The 19,558-nt window shown below is 51.6% G+C and overlaps 1 protein-coding gene across 1 annotated transcript in view; it reads left to right on the top strand.

Moving 5' to 3' along the window:
• The first annotated feature begins 3,029 nt into the window (after positions 1-3,029).
• The window catches only part of LOC139395213 (CCR4-NOT transcription complex subunit 2-like), an 84,399-nt gene continuing 67,870 nt past the window's right edge, over positions 3,030-19,558 (top strand). Inside the window, exon 1 of the mRNA XM_071142858.1 lies at positions 3,030-3,233. Within this exon, the coding sequence (XP_070998959.1) occupies positions 3,045-3,233 (189 nt within the window). The 5' untranslated portion in view covers positions 3,030-3,044. The remainder of the gene's footprint in view (positions 3,234-19,558) is intronic.

The raw sequence follows: 19,558 nt of genomic DNA, 5'->3' as shown, positions 1-19,558 counted from the left end.
TTTGGAGAGACCTGAAAATAGCTGTGCAGCGAAGCTCCCCATCCAACCTGACAGAGCTTGAGAGGATCTGCAGAGAAGAATGGGAAGAACTCCCCAAATACAGGTGTACCAAGCTTGTAGCGTCATACCCAAGAAGACTCGAGTCTGTAATCGCTGCCAAAGGTGTTTCAACAAAGTTCTGAATAAAATGGAATGTTTCCATTTCTTTTCTTTCTTTTTTTTTAAAGAAATTTGCAAAAAATTTCGACAAAACATTTTTGCTTTGTAATTATGGGGTAATGTGTGTAGATTGATGAGGGGGGATAAACTATTTAATACATTTTAAAATAAGGCTGTAACCTAACAAAATGTGGAAGAAGTCAAAGGGGTCTGATACAGTTTTATATTTTTGTAAAGTTTTAGTTTGTTGTGACAAAATGTCCTCTGTTTGGAACCCATTACCTTATAAACTGGCTCTTATACAGAACCGAAGAAAAGTCGATTTTTTTTTAGAAAACCCCAAGCCCGTAGTCGTGTGTCAACTTAATTTCCTCCATTATGGATGAATTTGCTGCACCTCATCTTAACTTCAAGACAATTAGCGTGGGTTTATTTTCTCACAGTGGTTGCTGTCTCTCTCTAAGCTGCGTTCAATGTGATCGGTTTGGAAACATGGCACAGGGCAAGCTTGTGACTGACAGTTCGCTAATCAGACGGATAGCTCGGCTGCTCTACCTTCCACCCAACACCCATTCCTCCCTCCCTCCCTCCCTCCCTCCCTCTCTCTCTCTCTCTCTCCATCTCTCTCTCTCTCTCCCTCCATCTCTCTCTCTCCCTCCCTCCCTCCCTCCCTCCCTCCCTCCCTCCCTCCCTCCCTCCCTCTCTCCCTCCCTCCCTCCCTCCCTCCCTCCCTCCCTCCCTCCCTCCCTCCCTCCCTCCCTCCCTCCCTCCCTCCCTCCCTCTCTCCCTCCCTCCCTCTCTCCCTCCCTCCCTCTCTCCCTCCCTCCCTCCATCTCTCTCTCTCTCTCTCTCTCCCTCCCTCCCTCTCTCCCTCCCTCCCTCCCTCCCTCCCTCCCTCCCTCCCTCCCTCCCTCCCTCTCTCCCTCCCTCCCTCCCTCCCTCCCTCCCTCCCTCCCTCCCTCCCTCCCTCCCTCCCTCCCTCCCTCTCCCCTCCCTCCCTCTCTCCCTCCCTCCCTCCATCTCTCTCTCTCTCTCTCCCTCCCTCCCTCTCTCCCTCCCTCCCTCCCTCCCTCCCTCCCTCCCTCTCTCCCTCCCTCCCTCTCTCCCTCCCTCCCTCTCTCCCTCCCTCCCTCCATCTCTCTCTCTCTCTCTCTCTCCCTCCCTCCTCACAGTGGAAGCCTTCAAGAGTTCAAGCCAACACAGCCATGTTTAAAAAATAATAATACATGAATTAATAACTGTGTTCATTCAGCCTTGTAGAATGGAATCATTAGTCATATTTAGTTAATTACCCTGCTCCACTGTCGGCTCTGAGTGGCCATATTTGTTTTTTAAGACAATGTTCATGTACCCATACTGAGATGTTGCTGGAGCCAGATCTTACACACCGCCTGGATAGATATTTTACCTATCACCTAACCACATATGTTATTGCCATCTGGTGCCCGACAGCGCAGTCGATGACGTGGCACGCAACCATTGGTTGATGCATGCAACGTCTGAGCAAGGGAACGCGACCAGTGACAGTTCCTTCTAGGTGACCGTTGGAACCAGGTGGCAGATTCTGGCAGGTTCTCATCATGCTCACGTTTCCTTCATGCTGAATGGGTTGGCTCTGGCAGAATGCATTATACACACCTGGACGAGCGTCAGTCAGTCCCTTACCGCTCCTGTCACTGGCCCATTGAGACCTGTCTTGGTCTGGAGGAGAACAGAGGATATCTAGCTATTGTAGAGCTGCCCAAACAGAAAGGTATAGGTCAACCGAAGCATAGTCTGGGTAACATCAACAGACGACCTGACCATTGACAGACAACAACAACACAAAGGACAGATTCATTAAATGAGATGAAGACTCTAGTTCCACCCGGGGAACAAAGATGTTGGCCTAAACATGCAAGAGGTGTGAATGAATGATGCAAAATGAATTGAAAGTGGGTAACTGTCTGATATTCATTGCCCAGGGTAATGCTGATGCTACAGTAACTGTACGCTCAGTACGCTGAAAGAACAGATCTGTAGTAGTTCACTTCCTTACCAACAGGGGGAAGTCAACAGAAGCACGAGCAGCAACCACCATGTATCTCCCATCTTTTGTGTATAAAAAATAAATTGAGCCATAAATCAATGAATGACACTGCACATGTAGAAACGCAACGGATCTCCATATTACATTGAAACATATGTGAGATTCATCGTGCAATATTTACCGTGACCTTGTATTTCCCATAAAAGCAGACGAAGAAGATTGAATGAAATAATTGTGTTGCGGTATTTGTAATGTTCTGTGCAGAAGAGGTTGAGCTGTGAGTGAGTGAGCCGGAGCGGTAATAACACTGGCTCGTCTATTAACATCTCTTGTTGCCTCAAAAGAGCATTGTCTTTTATTTATAACCTGAAAACGGTCAGATTAAAAGGAGGATAAACACTGAATGGTGAGGAAAATGGTGGCTGTCTGTCAAAGCAAACAGACAATACATACAACATGGTTGGGCATCTTGCACATTAAAGTTAGTCATATCACTTCAATATCATGTTAAACTATATTCCAACATGTGATTGATTGGGGCAGTGTCTCCATATCATCATCACAATCATCATCACTTTTTAGCCCATGACCCCTGCAACTGAGCATGAATTCCAATGAGCAAACTATCACATTGTTCACTTAAATGTGTATCATTTTGTCTGCAACAAATGACAAAACAGTGAGGTTCTGTGATGAAAGGGAGATGGGGGGGGGGGGGGGTGAAAACAATTATTTACATTTAATGTGTCATATTTCTAATGTCATTTCATAGGCCACGTCACAATTCACGTCTTCAATGTCTATATAGATCATGCTCGGTCACGGAAGATGTTTCACGGTCTGTTTAGAGAGAAACATGAAGCGAGGGAGACGAGTCTTCGGTGGCAACAGTCGCAGAAAGAGCACCCGCCCAACACGGCAACAGCTACAGGAGATGCCTTTGGAGGTTGAGGCAGGGTCAGAGGGTAAAGGCTGTATACCCAGCATCCTCGATTTTAGAGTACACAGCCATCTTGGATCTGCGAGGAGAAGAGAAATTAATGCGGTGAGTTTTTTTTCCCTCTGTTTTTTCCTTTAAAAATATCCACGATGCTCCACCAGGGAAGCGTTGCATGTCAAACCGGTATTATTTTGGCACCCAGCGACCCCGGTTTGGGGGAAATTGGGCCAGTGGTCGAGGTGTAATCCGACCTTTGGCGTTAACGTTTTTGTCTGTACAAATTGAGAGCGACAGAGAACCAAGACATTGCAGGCCCAGTCCGCACAGCAGCCCTCCCCCTCTGCTGTAGTCAAATAGTTATCCCAAGGTTTGAACATTGAGTCCTACTGATGTCTTACAAGCCAGCTGATTTCTCCTGTTTTTATGGAGGGCATTTCATTACAGGTATAGATGGCTAAGTAACAGTTTTCAATGAGCTATTCAAGTCAAACCAACTAGCGCGTATTTTGGTTAGCTTGTTAGCCTGCTATGTTATCTCTGCTTAGCGAACAGCTAACCTTTACAATGTTCACTGTTCAAACATCCACACATATCTGGCCTATACATGTAGTTATTGTCGCTTATCATGATGTTTTGGTTGTGTTCAGCTAACGGTACCTCGTATGATTTTTATGTCTAATTTAGTTCCAGTGTTTCTAGTTAGCCGACTTTTGCTAATCCATATAACTTAACAACCGAAGTGTTTATTCATCCAACTTTATCTAACCAGTGAATTAACTACTTCTTCCTAGTTGTCCAGTTCGAGGGGAATGTAAATCAAACTTCAGCCTAAACTCATCGTGGTCCATTGAATGTTTGCCAGTTACACCTGACTAGTTGCATGAGTTGATAGCCATAGTAGCCTGCTGGTACTTTGACAACACAGTAGCTATTTAAGGCAACTTCCAAGCCACGTCGTTAGCTACTCAACACACACAATACCTACACGATAATATCATGATATCCCGTCAGTTCATCCAGTAGTCTCTACAATCTGAGAACAAAACATTAGCCAATGCTGTTCTTGGTCTGGAGAGAGATGAGTAGCTACACATCCTGTGGTATTACATGACCGTGTAGCTAAAGGACAAAGACTCATGACTCTCTGTTACAAGATCTACCAGCTATTTATCTGCATTGACACTCAGGGAAAGGTATTGTTTTGGTTGCAGGTGGTGATTTGGAGGTCTTGACTGAAATGAAATAGCTATTGGGAAGAATATACCTACTCTAAATCAGCAAACTTTTCTTCAGCCCAACTCTGTGTTTTTGTCCAGGATGTCCAGCTGTGGATTTAATGCATTTAGGCCCCATTCTGTTTTCATATTCCAATGAACACTCTGTAATGAATTTGGGTTGGTTGAGTCAGTCTCTATCTGTACTTTAGAAAACTGAAGACTGACAGCAATCAGAATGGTGATTGATGTGAAGTTGACACGGCCCCTGACCTCCGGTGACGCTGTCTGATTTCCTCAGTGTTATCGGTAATGACAAAATAATACATGTTTTTAGATAAGGGTCGAATTAAATGATTCATGCCTAAAAGGATTCAACAATATTTTTTGGGGTCTTTGTTTCTCTGATGAACTACTGCTGGTAATAGCCTACATTTTTAACAGTGCACTAACAGTCCCCAACATTTCTCATTAGTGTAGTCCCAGATTGGCTGCTGTTGAGTGCACACAGCACAGAGAGAGGCTCAAGCATATCTGATTGTGGGTGGGGTGAGATGCAAGCAAAGAAGGCAAGAAAGCTTCTTGTCTGCAAGCTGCTGCCCTGTGTCTGCAAGCTGCTGCCCTGTGTCTGTGTGTGCGTGCCCTGGCTGTGCAGTGGCACAAAGGCTGTTGGAGCAGAGGGATCAGCAGCCACATACTGTTGTGTTCTGTCTTCAGCGACTCTAGTTCAGATGGAGTTGGATCACACATGTGTTTCTATTAAAACTCAAGCTAGTCCACAGCCCTTGTCGTCATTTCTACTGCCAAAGAACATGCAGTACCGAGGAGAGATCCAATGGGTCTTCAGGTGTCCACATTCAAGACAAATGTAAGAATACTGTAAACAGACAAAGCTGCATATCTGATGTGGAAGCACGACAGATGTTACTTCACATATTCTGTAACTATTAAAAAGCCCCTAAACTGTAGCCAAGGTCTATGGGTTTGTGATGGAGCCTCAGCCTCACATCATACCTGGCTCAGTAGTTAAAAACAGTTGCTGAACCACATCAATGTGAACTGCTTCTGAGGAGTTAAACCAAAGAGCTGTGCAGGCATGCAGCAACCACAGAGCAGGTGTGCCAGGCCGTTTGATCTGCCCTAACAGACAGACGGTGGGATTGGGATCTCTTTAGTGAATCAGTGATGTGTTTTAAGAAACATATTGGCCAAAATCCCCTCTGGAAACGCTGGAAGTATGATAACCTGTGTTTGACGGCGGGGCTGCTGTGGGGGGGTGGAGGTGCTGCTGTGGGGGGGGTGGAGGTGCTGCTGTGGGGGGGGTGGAGGGCTGCTGTGGGGGGGTGTGGAGGTGCTGCTGTGGGGGGGGGTGGAGGGCTGCTGTGGGGGGCGGGGGGTGGAGGGGCTGCTGTGTGGGGGGGTGGAGGTGCTGCTGTGGGGGGGGGGGGGGGTGGAGGTGCTGCTGTGGGGGGGGTGGAGGTGCTGCTGTGGGGTGTGTGGGTCCTGCTGTTGGGGGTGGCGGTGCTGCTGTGGGGTGGGTCCTGCTGTTGGGGCTGCTGTGGGGGGGGGGGTGGAGGTGCTGCTGTGGGGTGGAGGTGCTGCTGTGGGGTGGGTGGGTCCTGCTGTTGGGGCTGCTGTGGGGGGTTGGAGGTGCTGCTGTGGGGTGGAGGTGCTGCTGTGGGGTGGGTGGGTCCTGCTGTTGGGGATGCTGTGGGGGGGGTGGAGGTGCTGCTGTGGGGGGGTGGAGGTGCTGCTGTTGGGGTGGATGGGGGCTGCTTTGTGGGGGGTGGAGGTGCTGCTGTGGGGGGGGTGGAGGTGCTGCTGTGGGGTGGGTGGGGCCTGCTGTTGGGGCAGTGGTGGAGGATTAAGCATATTTGTTTAGATATACGGTGCATTCAAAGTATTCAGACCCCTGGACTTTTTCCACATTTTGTTACGTTACAGCCGTATTCAAAAATGTAAACAGAACCAGTCAAACGTTTGGACACCTACTCATTCAAGGGTTTTTCTTTATGTTTACTATTTTCTACATTGTATAATAATAGCGAAGACATCAAAACTATGAAATAATACATGTGGAATCATGTAGTAACCAAAAAAGTGTTAAACAAATCAAAATATATTTGAGAGATTCTTTAAAGTAGACACCCTTTGCCTTGATGACAGCTTTGTGCACACTTGGCATTCTCTTAACCAGCTTCATGAGGTAGTCACCTGGAATACATTTCAATTAACAGGTGTACCTTGCTAAAAGTTAATTTGTGGAATTTCTTTCCTTAATGCGTTTGAGCCAATCAGTTGTGTTGTGACAAAGTTGGGGGGTACACAGAAGATGGCCCTATTTGGTAAAAGAACAGCTCAAATAAGCAAAGAGAACACATCTCAACATCAACTGTTCAGAGGCGACAGTGTGAATCAGGCCTTCATGGTTGAATTGCTGCAAAGAAAACACTACTAAAGGACATCAATAATAAGAAGAGACTTGCTTTGGCCAAGAAACATGACTAATGGACATTAGACTGGTGGAAATCTGTCCTTTGGTCTGAAGAGTCCAAATTTTGAGATTTAAACAGGACAATGACCCAAGACATCGCCAGGCAGTTTAAGGGCTATTTGACCAAGAAGGAGAGTGATGGAGTGCTGCATCAGATGACCTGGCCTCCAAAATTTTCCAACCTCAACCCAATTGAGATGGTTTGGGATGAGTTGGACGGCAGAGGGAAGGAAAAGCAGCCAACAAGTGCTCAGAATATGTGGGAACTCCTTCAACACTGTTGGAAAATCATTCCAGGTTAAGCTGGTTGAGAGAATGCCAAGAGTTTCCAAAGCTGTCAATGCAAAGGTTGGCTTCTTTGAAGAATCTCAAACATATCTTTTGTTTAACACTGATGCCAGCGGAGCGCTACCTTGCCGACTGCATAGTGCCCGCTGTAAAGTTTGGTGGAGGAGGAATAATGATTTGGGGCTGTTTTTCATGGTTCGGGCTTGACCCATTAGTTCCAGTGAAAGGAAATCTTAACACTACAGCATGCAATGACATTCTAGACGATTCTGTGCTTCCAACTTTGTGGCAACAATTTGGGGAAGGCCCAAAGAAATGCTTTGTTGAGATTGTGGAAGAACTTGACTGTCCTGCACAGAGCCCTGACCTCAACCCCACAGAACACCTTTGGGATGAATTGGACCGTCGACTGGAGGCTAGGCCTAATCACCCAACATCAGGGCCTGACATCTAGCGGAAAGCCTTCCCAGAAGAGTCGAGACTGTTTTAGCAGCGATGGGAATGAGATGTTCGACCTGCAGGTGTCCACACGCTTTTGTTCATGTGTACCTTCATCCACCTCTTGGGGCTGGATGTAAAACCAAATATATATTATCAGAAAATATTAAGTCACAGGACTCCTAATCAACACCAACCAGGAAAGAGCACTACAACTGAATACTGAATAGTGTAGCTTGTTGTAGCAGCATCCCCATTACCTCTGTGCAGAGCCATAAACAAGGGTTGTACAGTGCACTACCATTGTTAGTGTGTCAATCAACCGGCGGCGTGTGTCTTGAGCTGCCTCCCTGGCAGGAGCTGTGCTTCAGTGAACCCTGACCGAAGGAACGGGCCTCCTGTCACACAGCCAAATGGGGCAATTTAACCAGACCGTGTATATAGGTGTCATAGTCATCAGTGTCAATGAGACACAGAGCAGGGCACGTCAGGACAGAGCAGGGCACGTCAGGACAGAGCAGGGCACGTCAGGACAGAGCAGGGCACGTCAGGACAGAGCAGGGCACGTCAGGACAGAGCAGGGCAGGGCACGTCAGGGCAGGACAGAGCAGGGCACGTCAGGACAGAGCACGTCAGGACAGAGCAGGGCACGTCAGGGCAGGACAGAGCAGGGCACGGCAGGAGAGAGCAGGGCACGTCAGGACAGGACACGTCAGGACAGAGCAGGGCACGTCAGGACAGGACACGTCAGGACAGAGCAGGACACGTCAGGACAGAGCAGGGCACGTCAGGACAGAGCAGGACATGTCAGGACAGAGCAGGTCAGGACAGAGCAGAGCAGGGCACGTCACGTCAGGGCAGAGCAGGGCACGTCACGTCAGGGCAGAGCAGGGCACGTCACGTCAGGACAGAGCAGGGCACGTCAGGACAGAGCAGGGCACGTCAGGGCAGGACAGAGCAGGGCACGTCAGGGCAGGACAGAGCAGGGCACGTCAGGGCAGGACAGAGCAGGGCACGTCAGGGCAGGACAGAGCAGGGCAGGACAGAGCAGGGCACGGCAGGACAGAGCAGGGCACGTCAGGGCAGGACAGAGCAGAGCAGGGCACGTCAGGACAGAGCAGGGCACGTCAGGGCACGTCAGGACAGAGCAGGGCACGTCAGGGCACGTCAGGACAGAGCAGGGCACGTCAGGACAGGTCAGGACAGAGCAGGGCACGTCAGGACAGGTCAGGACAGAGCAGGGCACGTCAGGACAGGACACGTCAGGACAGAGCAGGGCACGTCAGGACAGAGCAGGGCACGTCAGGACAGAGCAGGGCACGTCAGGACAGAGCAGGGCACGTCAGGACAGAGCAGGGCATGTCAGGACAGAGCAGAGCAGGGCACGTCACGTCAGGGCAGAGCAGGGCACGTCACGTCAGGGCAGAGCAGGGCACGTCACGTCAGGGCAGAGCAGGGCACGTCACGTCAGGGCAGAGCAGGGCACGTCACGTCAGGGCGGAGCAGGGCACGTCACGTCAGGACGGAGCAGGGCACGTCACGTCAGGACGGAGCAGGGCACGTCACGTCAGGACGGAGCAGGGCACGTCACGTCAGGACGGAGCAGGGCACGTCACGTCAGGACGGAGCAGGGCACGTCACGTCAGGACGGAGCAGGGCACGTCACGTCAGGACGGAGCAGGGCACGTCACGTCAGGACGAAGCAGGGCACGTCACGTCAGGACGGAGCAGGGCACGTCAGGGCAGGACGGAGCAGGGCACGTCAGGACAGGGCAGGGCACGTCAGGGCAGAGCACGTCAGGGCAGGGCACGTCAGGGCAGGGCAGAGCAGGGCACGTCAGGACAGAGCAGAACAGAGCAGGGCAGGACAGAACAGAGCAGGTCAGTGCAGGACAGAGCAGGTCAGTGCAGGACAGAGCAGGGCACGTCAGGACAGAGCAAGACACGTCAGGGCAGAGCAGGGCACGTCAGGGCAGAGCAGGGCACGTCAGGGCAGAGCAGGGCACGTCAGGGCAGAGCAGGGCACGTCAGGACAGAGCAGGGCACGTCACGACGGAGCAGGGCACGTCAGGACGGAGCAGGGCACGTCACGTCAGGACGGAGCAGGGCACGTCAGGTCAGGACGGAGCAGGGCACGTCAGGTCAGGACGGAGCAGGGCACGTCAGGTCAGGACGGAGCAGGGCACGTCAGGGCAGGACGGAGCAGGGCACGTCAGGGCAGGACGGAGCAGGGCACGTCAGGACAGGGCAGGGCACGTCAGGGCAGAGCACGTCAGGGCAGGGCACGTCAGGGCAGGGCAGAGCAGGGCACGTCAGGACAGAGCAGAACAGAGCAGGGCAGGACAGAACAGAGCAGGTCAGTGCAGGACAGAGCAGGGCACGTCAGGACAGAGCAAGGCACGTCAGGGCAGAGCAGGGCACGTCAGGGCAGAGCAGGGCACGTCAGGGCAGAGCAGGGCACGTCAGGGCAGAGCAGGGCACGTCACGTCAGGACAGAGCAGGGCACGTCACGTCAGGACAGAGCAGGGCACGTCACGTCAGGACAGAGCAGGGCACGTCACGTCAGGACAGAGCAGGGCACGTCACGTCAGGACAGAGCAGGGCACGTCACGTCACGTCAGGACAGAGCAGGGCACGTCACGTCACGTCAGGACAGAGCAGGGCACGTCACGTCACGTCAGGACAGAGCAGGGCACGTCACGTCAGGACAGAGCAGGGCACGTCACGTCAGGACAGAGCAGGTCAGGGCAGGACAGAGCAGGACAGAGCAGGGCACGTCAGGGCAGGACAGAGCAGGGCACGTCAGGGCAGGACAGAGCAGGGCACGTCAGGGCAGGACAGAGCAGGGCACGTCAGGTCAGGACAGGGCAGGGCACGTCAGGGCAGGACAGAGCAGGGCACGTCAGGGCAGGACAGAGCAGGGCACGTCAGGGCAGGGCAGAGCAGGGCACGTCAGGACAGAGCAGAACAGAGCAGGGCAGGACAGAACAGAGCAGGTCAGTGCAGGACAGAGCAGGGCACGTCAGGGCAGAGCAGGGCACGTCAGGGCAGAGCAGGGCACGTCAGGGCAGAGCAGGGCAGGGCACGTCAGGACAGGACAGAGCAGGGCACGTCAGGACAGAGCAGGGCAGGGCAGGACAGAGCAGGGCACGTCAGGGCAGGACAGAGCAGGGCACGTCAGGGCAGGGCAGAGCAGGGCACGTCAGGACAGAGCAGAACAGAGCAGGGCAGGACAGAACAGAGCAGGTCAGTGCAGGACAGAGCAGGGCACGTCAGGACAGAGCAGAGTAGGGCAGGACAGAACAGAGCAGGTCAGTGCAGGACAGAGCAGGGCACGACAGCCTCAGGACTACCTGACATGATGACACCATTTCATACTGCTCTCGCACCGGATTCACAACACCATTTCATACTGCTCCCGCACCGGATTCACAACACAATTTCATACTGCTCTCGCACCGGATTCACCACTCCATTTTATACGGCTCTCGCACCGGATTCACCACTCCATTTTATACGGCTCTCGCACCGGATTCACCACTCCATTTTATACGGCTCTCGCACCAGATTCACCACTCCTGTGTGTTGCCCACATAACTAGAATGTAGGGTTGTCAGGATACCACTATCGCCATCCTCAGAGGAAACAAAACATGAAGCAGACTCTGTTTCCTGAGGACAACAGTCCTGATGTTGAAAGGGGAGACCTAGTCAGTTGAGGACAACAGTCCTGATGTTGAAAGGGGAGACCTAGTCAGTTGAGGACAACAGTCCTGATGTTGAAAGGGGAGACCTAGTCAGTTGAGGACAACAGTCCTGACGTTGAAAGGGGAGACCTAGAAAGTTGTACAACTGAATGGGTCTTCCTCAGGGAGGGGGGGGGGGGGCAGCCTTAATCCATGTCAGCGCTGCCTGGGGAGCAGTTGTTTTGTCACGGTGCTGGTACTCGTTACAACCCTACTAGAATGAGATGCATTTTCTTTGGTGTAGTGACCAATGCATTGCTTTGTTCTTCTGTTTCTATCTCTTGACAATAGAGATGTCCACCCTACTGCCTTTCCTGTCTTAACTACTCTCTCTAAAACCCCTCTGACCACACTACTCTTCCCTGTCTTTAACTACTCTCTCTAAAACCCCTCTGACCACACTACTCTACCCTGTCTTTAACTACTCTCTCTAAAACCCCTCTGGAAGTCTCTGACCACACTACTCTTCCCTGTCTTTAACTACTCTCTCTAAAACCCCTCTGACCACACTACTCTACCCTGTCTTTAACTACTCTCTCTAAAACCCCTCTGACCACATTACTCTTCCCTGTCTTTAACTACTCTCTCTAAAACCCCTCTGACCACACTACTCTACCCTGTCTTTAACTACTCTCTCTAAAACCCCTCTGACCACACTACTCTTCCCTGTCTGAACTACTCTCTCTAAAACCCCTCTGACCACACTACTCTTCCCTGTCTGAACTACTCTCTCTAAAACCCCTCTGACCACACTACTCTACCCTGGCTTTAACTACTCTCTCTAAAACCCCTCTGACCACACTACTCTACCCTGTCTTTAACTACTCTCTCTAAAACCCTCTGACCACACTACTCTACCCTGTCTTTAACTACTCTCTCTAAAACCCCTCTGGAAGTCCCTGACCACACTACTCTTCCCTGTCTTTAACTACTCTCTCTAAAACCCCTCTGGAAGTCCCTGACCACACTACTCTTCCCTGTCTTTAACTACTCTCTCTAAAACCCCTCTGACCACACTACTCTTCCCTGTCTTTAACTACTCTCTCTAAAACCCCTCTGACCACACTACTCTTCCCTGTCTTTAACTACTCTCTCTAAAACCCCTCTGACCACACTACTCTTCCCTGTCTTTAACTACTCTCTCTAAAACCCCTCTGACCACACTACTCTTCCCTGTCTTTAACTACTCTCTCTAAAACCCCTCTGACCACACTACTCTTCCCTGTCTTAACTACTCTCTCTAAAACCCCTCTGACCACACTACTCTTCCCTGTCTTAACTACTCTCTCTAAAACCCCCTCTGGAAGTCTCTGACCACACTACTCTTCCCTGTCTGAACTACTCTCTCTAAAACCCCTCTGGAAGTCTCTGAGGCCTTGATGAATACTCCCATGGTGGTTTATCTGTTGCCAGAAGGCAGTTTGCCCAGAGGACTCCTTTTTAGTCTAGCCAGCCTTGTTACAGAGGAGGGATATCTGACCACGTCGTCTGGAGACTGAATAACTCATTTGTTATTAATGAATGGGTTTCATGTGATGTGTTGCACTATTCTTTAGTTCAGGGGTCGTTAACTTCCCATATGGAGGGCCTGGGACTTGATCTAGCCTGTTAATTTGTAGAGCAGTTCAGGCAGGTCAGACATATTCTGTGTCCCAAATGACTCCCTATAAAGTGCACTAGTTTCTTTACCGGAGTCATATGGGGTTGGTCTAAACTAGTTGGCTAGGGAATAGGGGGATGTTCCCAGGAAGACAGGCAGAGGTTAGGTGACTGCTCAGTGCTCTGTCCTCCCCAGTTACATGGCCCTGATCTAGTCTCTGTTCATTCTCTCTGGGATGGGACTACTTCTGTCTCTCTCGGTGTCTGTCTCTCTCGGTGTCTGTCTCTCTCGGTGTCTGTCTCTCTCGGTGTCTGTCTCTCTCGCTGTCTGTCTCTCTCTGTGTCTGCCTCTCTCGGTGTCTGCCTCTCTCGGTGTCTGCCTCTCTCGGTGTTTGCCTCTCTCGGTGTCTGCCTCTCTCGGTGTCTGCCTCTCTCGGTGTCTGCCTCTCTCGGTGTCTGCCTCTCTCGCTGTCTGCCTCTCTCGCTGTCTGTCTCTCTCGCTGTCTGTCTCTCTCGGTGTCTGTCTCTCTCGGTGTCTGTCTCTCTCGCTGTCTGTCTCTCTCTGTGTCTGCCTCTCTCGGTGTCTGCCTCTCTCGGTGTCTGCCTCTCTCGGTGTTTGCCTCTCTCGGTGTCTGCCTCTCTCGGTGTCTGCCTCTCTCGGTGTCTGCCTCTCTCGCTGTCTGCCTCTCTCGCTGTCTGTCTCTCTCGCTGTCTGTCTCTCTCGCTGTCTGTCTCTCTCGCTGTCTGTCTCTCTCGCTGTCTGTCTCTCTCGCTGTCTGTCTCTCTCGCTGTCTGTCTCTCTCGGTGTCTGCCTCTCTCGGTGTCTGCCTCTCTCGGTGTCTGCCTCTCTCGGTGTCCGTCTCCCTCTGTCTCTCTGTGTTTGTGTAATCGGTAGCTCCCCAGAGAAGGACAGAGTGGGTCAGATTTCCTCTCCTATAACCAGTGTGTCTGTCTTCATCCTAACAACCCTTATGTTATGACCATGTCATTCTGTAGGCTGAATGTGTTCAGTCTCTTTAGTCCTTTCTGTTTTTAACACTCGACTGTTGTTCTGCAACCAGCTTGAATGGAAATGGTGACAGACTGGTCTGTCGTAGGTAGGGCCAGTCTATCTATCGGGATACGTGTTGTTGGACACACCTAGGAGAGCCTGGAGTTCCACTATTGTACATTCACACTGCTGGAGGTCTGTCCTGTTTGGGAAACGAATAGTCTGACTGAAGAGCCCACCTGGTATGAGTTCTGCCCATGGCAGTGCTGTCTTTGTGGATCCAGTGGAGCAGGGCGCTGCCTGGGTACAGCAGTATGTACCATGGGTAGCAGCACAGATGGCCTGTACTTCATGCTACTGTGGGCACATATGCCGCCTCATTTCTCCCGTCTTGGCGAGGAGCGGCCTCATTTCCCCCCGTCTTGACGAGGAGCGGCCTCATTTCCCCCTTCTTGACGAGGAGCGGACTCATTTACCACGTCTTGACGAGGAGCGGACTCATTTACCACGTCTTGACGAGGAGCGGTCTCATTTTCCACGTCTTGACGAGGAGCGGCCTCATTTTCCCCGTCTTGACGAGGAGCGGCCTCATTAACCCCCGTCTTGACGAGGAGCGGCCTCATTTCCCCCCGTCTTGACGAGGAGCGGCCTCATTTCCCCCCGTCTTGACGAGGAGCGGCCTCATTTCCCCCCGTCTTGACGAGGAGCGGCCTCATTTCCCCCCGTCTTGACGAGGAGCGGCCTCATTTCCCCCCGTCTTGACGAGGAGCGGCCTCATTTCCCCCCGTCTTGACGAGGAGCGGCCTCATTTCCCCCCCGTCTTGACGAGGAGCGGCCTCATTTCCCCCCCGTCTTGACGAGGAGCGGCCTCATTTCCCCCCCGTCTTGATGAGGAGCGGCCTCAATTCCCCGCGTCTTTACGAGGAGCGGCCTCAATTCCCCCCCCCGTCTTGACGAGGAGCGGCCTCAATTCCCCCCCGTCTTGACGAGGAGCGGCCTTATTTTCCCCCCGTATTGACGAGGAGCGGCCTCATTTCCCTCCCGTCTTGACGAGGAGCGGCCTCATTTCCCTCCCGTCTTGACGAGGAGCGGCCTTATTTCCCCCCGTCTTGACGAGGAGCGGCCTTATTTCCCCCCGTCTTGACGAGGAGCGGCCTTATTTCCCCCCCGTCTTGACGAGGAGCGTCTTTATTTCCCCCCCGTCTTGACGAGGAGCGGCCTTATTTCCCCCCCGTCTTGACGAGGAGCGGCCTTATTTCCCCCCCGTCTTGACGAGGAGCGGCCTTATTTCCCCCCCGTCTTGACGAGGAGCGGCCTTATTTCCCCCCGTCTTGACGAGGAGCGGCCTTATTTCCCCCCCGTCTTGACGAGGAGCGGCCTTATTTCCCCCCCGTCTTGACGAGGAGCGGCCTTATTTCCCCCCCGTCTTGACGAGGAGCGGCCTTATTTCCCCCCCGTCTTGACGAGGAGCGGCCTTATTTCTCCCCGTCTTGACGAGGAGAGGCCTTATTTCTCCCCGTCTTGACGAGGAGCGGCCTTATTTCTCCCCGTCTTGACGAGGAGCGGCCTTATTTCTCCCCGTCTTGACGAGGAGCGGCCTTATTTCTCCCCGTCTTGACGAGGAGCGGCCTCAATTCCCCGCGTCTTTACGAGGAGCGGCCTCAATTCCCCCCCCGTCTTGACGAGGAGCGGCCTCAATTCCCCCCCGTCTTGACGAGGAGCGGCCTTATTTCCCCCCCGTCTTGACGAGGAGCGGCCTCATTTCCCTCCCGTCTTGACGAGGAGCGGCCTCATTTCCCTCCCGTCTTGACGAGGAGCGGCCTTATTTCTCCCCGTCTTGACGAGGAGCGGCTTTATTTCCCCCCCGTCTTGACGAGGAGCGGCCTTATTTCCCCCCCGTCTTGACGAGGAGCGGCCTTATTTCCCCCCCGTCTTGACGAGGAGCGGCCTTATTTCCCCCCCGTCTTGACGAGGAGCGGCCTTATTTCCCCCCCGTCTTGGCGAGGAGCGGCCTCAATTCCCACCCGTCTTGACGAGGAGCGGCCTTATTTCTCCCCGTCTTGACGAGGAGAGGCCTTATTTCTCCCCGTCTTGACGAGGAGCGGCCTTATTTCTCCCCGTCTTGACGAGGAGCGGCCTTATTTCCCCCCCGGCTTGACGAGGAGCCGTCTTATTTCCCCCCGGCTTGACGAGGAGCGGCCTTATTTCCCCCCCCGTCTTGACGAGGAGCGGCCTTATTTCCCCCCCGTCTTGACGAGGAGCGGCCTTATTTCCCCCCCGTCTTGACGAGGAGCGGCCTTATTTCCCCCCCGTGTTGACGAGGAGCGGCCTCAATTCCCCCCCGTCTTGACGAGGAGCGGCCTTATTTCCCCCCGTCTTGACGAGGAGCGGCCTTATTTCCCCCCCGTCTTGACGAGGAGCGGCCTCAATTCCCCCCCGTCTTGACGAGGAGCGGCCTCAATTCCCCCCCGTCTTGACGAGGAGCGGCCTCATTTCCCCCCCGTCTTGACGAGGAGCGGCCTTATTTCCCCCCCGTCTTGACGAGGAGCGGCCTTATTTCCCCCCCGTCTTGACGAGGAGCGGCCTTATTTCCCCCCCGTCTTGACGAGGAGCGGCCTTATTTTCCCCCCGTCTTGACGAGGGGCGGCCTCAATTCCCCCCAGTCTTGACGAGGAGCGGCCTTATTTCCCCCCCGTCTTGACGAGGAGCGGCCTTATTTCCCCCCCGTCTTGACGAGGAGCGGCCTTATTTCCCCCCCGTCTTGACGAGGAGCGGCCTCATTTCCCCCCCCCGTCTCGACGAGGAGCGGCCTTATTTCCCCCCCGTCTCGACGAGGAGCGGCCTTATTTCCCCCCCATCTTGACGATTTTTATTTATTTCTGTCCAGATCAAAATGTACCAAGGAAATGATGTCATTAACATGATGTAACTAGGCTGGCTACTGCGTCGTTTTCTCTTTTATTTGTGTGACTAATCCTTCTGTTGTGATCTCGTATCCATCTGAGGCGTAACAGAGGAACTGGTTGGGCTAAGCCCATTTTAGTCGGGAAAAACACATGAGAAATGGGTCACATTAGTATTCAATGCAGTAAAGATACTGATTGGCTAGCTTCTCACAGAATCTCGTTAATCTGCTTCCTTAGCTGATACGCCGACTGTGTCCCATAATGCACCCTATTCCGTATGTAGTGCACTACTTTTAACCAGAGCCCACGAGCCCTGGTCTAAAGTAGTGCATTATACAGGGTGCAGGTTGCCAATTGGGATTGCTAAGTAGACTTACTGTGGCTGGGTTTGGACAGGATGCTACACAGCTCGGTCGATCTTGTCAAGAAGTAACGGTGCCCGTCCAAGGCCTTGCAGAATTTGGGACGTGATAAACTATGTTGCCCGGAAGCAGAGAGTAGCTCTTATCAGGTCAGCAAGTTAATGAGTGACACTGACATGTCAGTCCTCTCTTAATGTGAAGATCAAGGTCAGATATCTCTTAGTGCATGTATCCTCCACTACTTTGACTTTCTATTACAAACCAACTCTGTTCTGATCGTCTACTAAGAGATGGTTTAGTCTAACTAGTCACTCAGATAGTGAGCTTAAATAATCTAACCTTCAGGGCATTCATTGTTTATCACAAAAACATGACATTTTAGGTTTTGTACAACAGCTGGTCTATAGGTCACCTCTACTACTAGACTACAGTCAGGTGGTCTATACCTCTACTACTAGACTACAGTCAGGTGGTCTATACCTCTACTACTAGATTACAGTCAGGTGGTCTATACCTCTACTAGACTACAGTCAGGTGGTCTATACCTCTACTACTAGACTACAGTCAGGTGGTCTATACCTCTACTACTAGATTACAGTCAGGTGGTCTATACCTCTACTAGACTACAGTTAGGTGGTCTTTACCTCTACTACTAGACTACAGTCAGGTGGTCTATACCTCTACTACTAGACTACAGTCAGGTGGTCTTTACCTCTACTACTAGACTACAGTCAGGTGGTCTATACCGCTACTAGACTACAGTCAGGTGGTCTTTACCTCTACTACTAGACTACAGTCAGGTGGTCTATACCGCTACTAGACTACAGTCAGGTGGTCTATACCTCTACTACTAGACTACAGTCAGGTGGTCTATACCTCTACTACTAGACTACAGTCAGGTGGTCTATACCTCTACTACTAGACTACAGTCAGGTGGTCTTTACCTCTACTACTAGACTACAGTCAGGTGGTCTTTACCTCTACTACTAGACTACAGTCAGGTGGTCTATACCTCTACTACTAGACTACAGTCAGGTGGTCTATAGCTCCTCTACTACTAGACTACAGTCAGGTGGTCTATACCTCTACTACTAGACTACAGTCAGGTGGTCTATACCTCAACTACTAGACTACAGTCAGGTGGTCTATACCTCTACTACTAGACTACAGTCAGGTGGTCTATACCTCTACTAGACTACAGTCAGGTGGTCTATACCTCTACTAGACTACAGTCAGGTGGTCTATACCTCCTCCACTACTACTAGACTACAGTCAGGTGGTCTATACCTCCTCTACTACTACTAGACTACAGTCAGGTGGTCTATACCTCCTCTACTACTAGACTACAGTCAGGTGGTCTATACCTCTACTATTAGATTACAGTTAGGTGGTCTATACCTCTACTACTAGATTACAGTCAGGTGGTCTATACCTCTACTACTAGACTACAGTCAGGTGGTCTATACCTCTACTACTAGACTACAGTCAGGTGGTCTATACCTCCTCTACTACTAGACTACAGTCAGGTGGTCTATACCTCCTCTACTACTAGACTACAGTCAGGTGGTCTATACCTCTACTAGACTACAGTCAGGTGGTCTATACCTCTACTAGACTACAGTCAGGTGGTCTATACCTCTACTACTAGACTACAGTCAGGTGGTCTATACCTCTACTAGATTACAGTTAGGTGGTCTATACCTCTACTACTAGATTACAGTCAGGTGGTCTATACCTCTACTAGACTACAGTTAGGTGGTCTTTACCTCTACTACTAGACTACAGTCAGGTGGTCTATACCTCTACTACTAGACTACAGTCAGGTGGTCTTTACCTCTACTACTAGACTACAGTCAGGTGGTCTATACCGCTACTAGACTACAGTCAGGTGGTCTTTACCTCTACTACTAGACTACAGTCAGGTGGTCTATACCGCTACTAGACTACAGTCAGGTGGTCTATACCTCTACTACTAGACTACAGTCAGGTGGTCTATACCTCTACTACTAGACTACAGTCAGGTGGTCTATACCTCTACTACTAGACTACAGTCAGGTGGTCTTTACCTCTACTACTAGACTACAGTCAGGTGGTCTATACCTCTACTACTAGACTACAGTCAGGTGGTCTATAGCTCCTCTACTACTAGACTACAGTCAGGTGGTCTATACCTCTACTACTAGACTACAGTCAGGTGGTCTATACCTCAACTACTAGACTACAGTCAGGTGGTCTATACCTCTACTACTAGACTACAGTCAGGTGGTCTATACCTCTACTAGACTACAGTCAGGTGGTCTATACCTCTACTAGACTACAGTCAGGTGGTCTATACCTCCTCCACTACTACTAGACTACAGTCAGGTGGTCTATACCTCCTCTACTACTACTAG

The sequence above is a fragment of the Oncorhynchus clarkii genome, unplaced genomic scaffold (genome assembly GCF_045791955.1).
Source record: "Oncorhynchus clarkii lewisi isolate Uvic-CL-2024 unplaced genomic scaffold, UVic_Ocla_1.0 unplaced_contig_798_pilon_pilon, whole genome shotgun sequence".
NCBI lineage: Eukaryota > Metazoa > Chordata > Actinopteri > Salmoniformes > Salmonidae > Oncorhynchus > Oncorhynchus clarkii.
This window is presented reverse-complemented; position numbering and strand designations above follow the sequence as displayed.